General features: G+C 44.0%; 1 protein-coding gene across 1 annotated transcript in view; it reads right to left on the reverse strand.

Moving 5' to 3' along the window:
• The window catches only part of LOC116091125 (zinc finger protein 431-like), a 16,444-nt gene extending 15,938 nt beyond the window's left edge, over positions 1-506 (reverse strand). The window contains exon 1 of the mRNA XM_031372193.1: positions 335-506. Coding sequence (XP_031228053.1) covers positions 335-337 — 3 coding nt within the window. The 5' untranslated portion in view covers positions 338-506. The remainder of the gene's footprint in view (positions 1-334) is intronic.
• Between the last annotated feature and the right edge of the window lie 1,761 nt (positions 507-2,267).

The following is a 2,267-nucleotide window of genomic DNA, read 5'->3' on the forward strand; positions in this document are numbered from 1 at the left end:
GAGATCTTACACTTACACATTAAAGGGCCAAATGCTAAGCATTATCTTACTGAAGATACCAGAGAAACTAGGGCTCTCCGAGTTTGGGTTCTTGCCAAGGATGTTTCTACACAGAAGTCCTTTCTGCAATACTTTGTGCAGATGCAGCCACCCCAGTGAGGTTATTCAGAGGCCACCTCCGGGTCCAGGGAGAGAGCAGGACCACAGGGAACCTCACAAGTCGCTGATTCTGTCTGGCTGCTGTTTACCACTGAGCCCCAGGGACGACCCACCACCAGCTCCCTCTGCTCAGCCGCCTGCTCTTTCCTTTTATGGGACATGGTCCTGCACTTACCATGTCGGGACTTCTGAGCTTGCCTGAGCTCTCCTCACAGCACCCGGCAGCCGCACACAGAACACAGCAAATGTAAACACCGGGGATTGCTAGGCTTCAGAGAGGAACTTACAGGAAAAGCCCGCCTTCTCATCTGATTGCAGGACCGGACCGAGTAGATGTACTGATTGGCTAGTGAGTCTTGAGTGACATAAGCAACACCCTTAGGGTTAGAGTGCGCTGAAGGGACACAGTGGAATAATTCCAGGCACAGGCTGCCAGTCAGAAGCCAGTCCTTTTGCAGAGCTGCAGAGCTTTGCATTTTCAGTACAACTTGTGTCTGTTTTCCTACCCAGGTCCGGGGAGGATCCACAACTCCAGCTTCTGGATGTTCAGCTACCTGCTTCTCCCCTTTGTGGGCAGAGACCCTGTGCTAACGTGTTACAATTTTGGAGCTGTCCTGAGCTCCAATCACAGCCCTCAGTAGGCACTCCTGCCATCAAGGTCCACAACTTGCACAGCCCATTTCTCAACTTACAGTGGAGTTATCAACCTGTCCCACAAGTGGAAGGGTGCCCAGAATATTAGCAATTAAAGAAAGATATTAGGAAACGAGATTTTTTTGTTTTGTGTGTTCTTCAGAGTTCAAGAAAACTGCAAGTACTTTTCACCTAATAGTTATGAGTCAGCCCTCAGAGCCAAACAGAGACCATGTGACAAACACTGTGGCACACTCTTGTTAGCCAGAATATCTTCCTTAATACATCGGTAAAACAAACAAACAAACCCCATAGCTATATTAGTAAAGTTTCTCTAGATAAAGAGAACTGATGGAATCAATTGCTCTATCATGTTGGAAATGGATTTATTAGAATGGCTCAAGAGCTGTTTTGTTCTACTAGCCCAAAAGTACCTGTCTACCAGTGGAAAGTTGAAGAATCCAGTAGTGGTTCAGTCCACGTGGCCGCATGCCTCAGCTGGTCTTCAGTATAAGCTCTAATGCCAGGGTTGTTTTTGTTGTTTTTGTTTTTGTTTTTGTTTTATTTTAATGAATTTGCTAGCCAGAGATAGGGCAAGCAACAAAGAGAAAAAGGTGTCTATCATCTTCAGTGTCCTTTATATATGTAAGCTGTGGCTTAGATTAAAGATGGATCTTATTAACTCAAAAGATCAAGATTATATAAGGGTTTTTCCATTTCAAAAGCTAAGATTAAAAAAAATATCTCCCACAATAGCCAACTATTTGGGTTTTAGCTAATTCCAGACATATTAAATATGGCTCAAGAATAGCCAGTACAAATATCTAGTCGGAGAGGCAGACTTTTTTTTCTTGTGGCAGGAAAGGAGAGCATGGGAGCCATTTCCAAAGCAATGATTTTCTTCTAGAAAAGGAAGCATTGAGACTTCACTTAGGGAATGTGGACTCGTTCACATAGAAGTTTGCCTGCTCCTAAGCATGCTAAGTGAAATCTTCTTATGAACTTGGTCACAAGGTAAAAGCAGAGATTTTTAGGGGCATTTTTAGCTCAATGTCATGCAGAAACATGTAAATTATAAAAATGATGGTCAGAAATGCCTGTGGGATGTCATCTTGTACTACAAGGTCTCAGCTCAAAATCAAGTAAATGACACTGTAAAAGTAGATTGCTCAGGGACCAATGCTACCTGCTAAACATGATATGTGATCTATCCAATACATGTATGAATGCCACAATTCTCAAATATAGAAAGGAAAAAGAACACCAAGGCCAACGACCAAACTTGCTTAGGTCTGAGTTCCTAAGAGTAGGGTGTGAGAGCAGCAGGGAAACAAGCAACTTGAAATCAAATCGTGGGTCGGAGCCGGTGGCTTGTGCTCTGCTGAGTTGGCTTTCCAGATGAGATGGCTTCCAAGACTGCCTCTGCTTGCTTGTGCTTGTTCTCTCTCTCTCTCTCTCTCTCTCTCTCTCTCTCT

Source organism: Mastomys coucha, unplaced genomic scaffold (assembly GCF_008632895.1).
Source record: "Mastomys coucha isolate ucsf_1 unplaced genomic scaffold, UCSF_Mcou_1 pScaffold15, whole genome shotgun sequence".
Classification (NCBI taxonomy): Eukaryota; Metazoa; Chordata; class Mammalia; order Rodentia; family Muridae; genus Mastomys; species Mastomys coucha.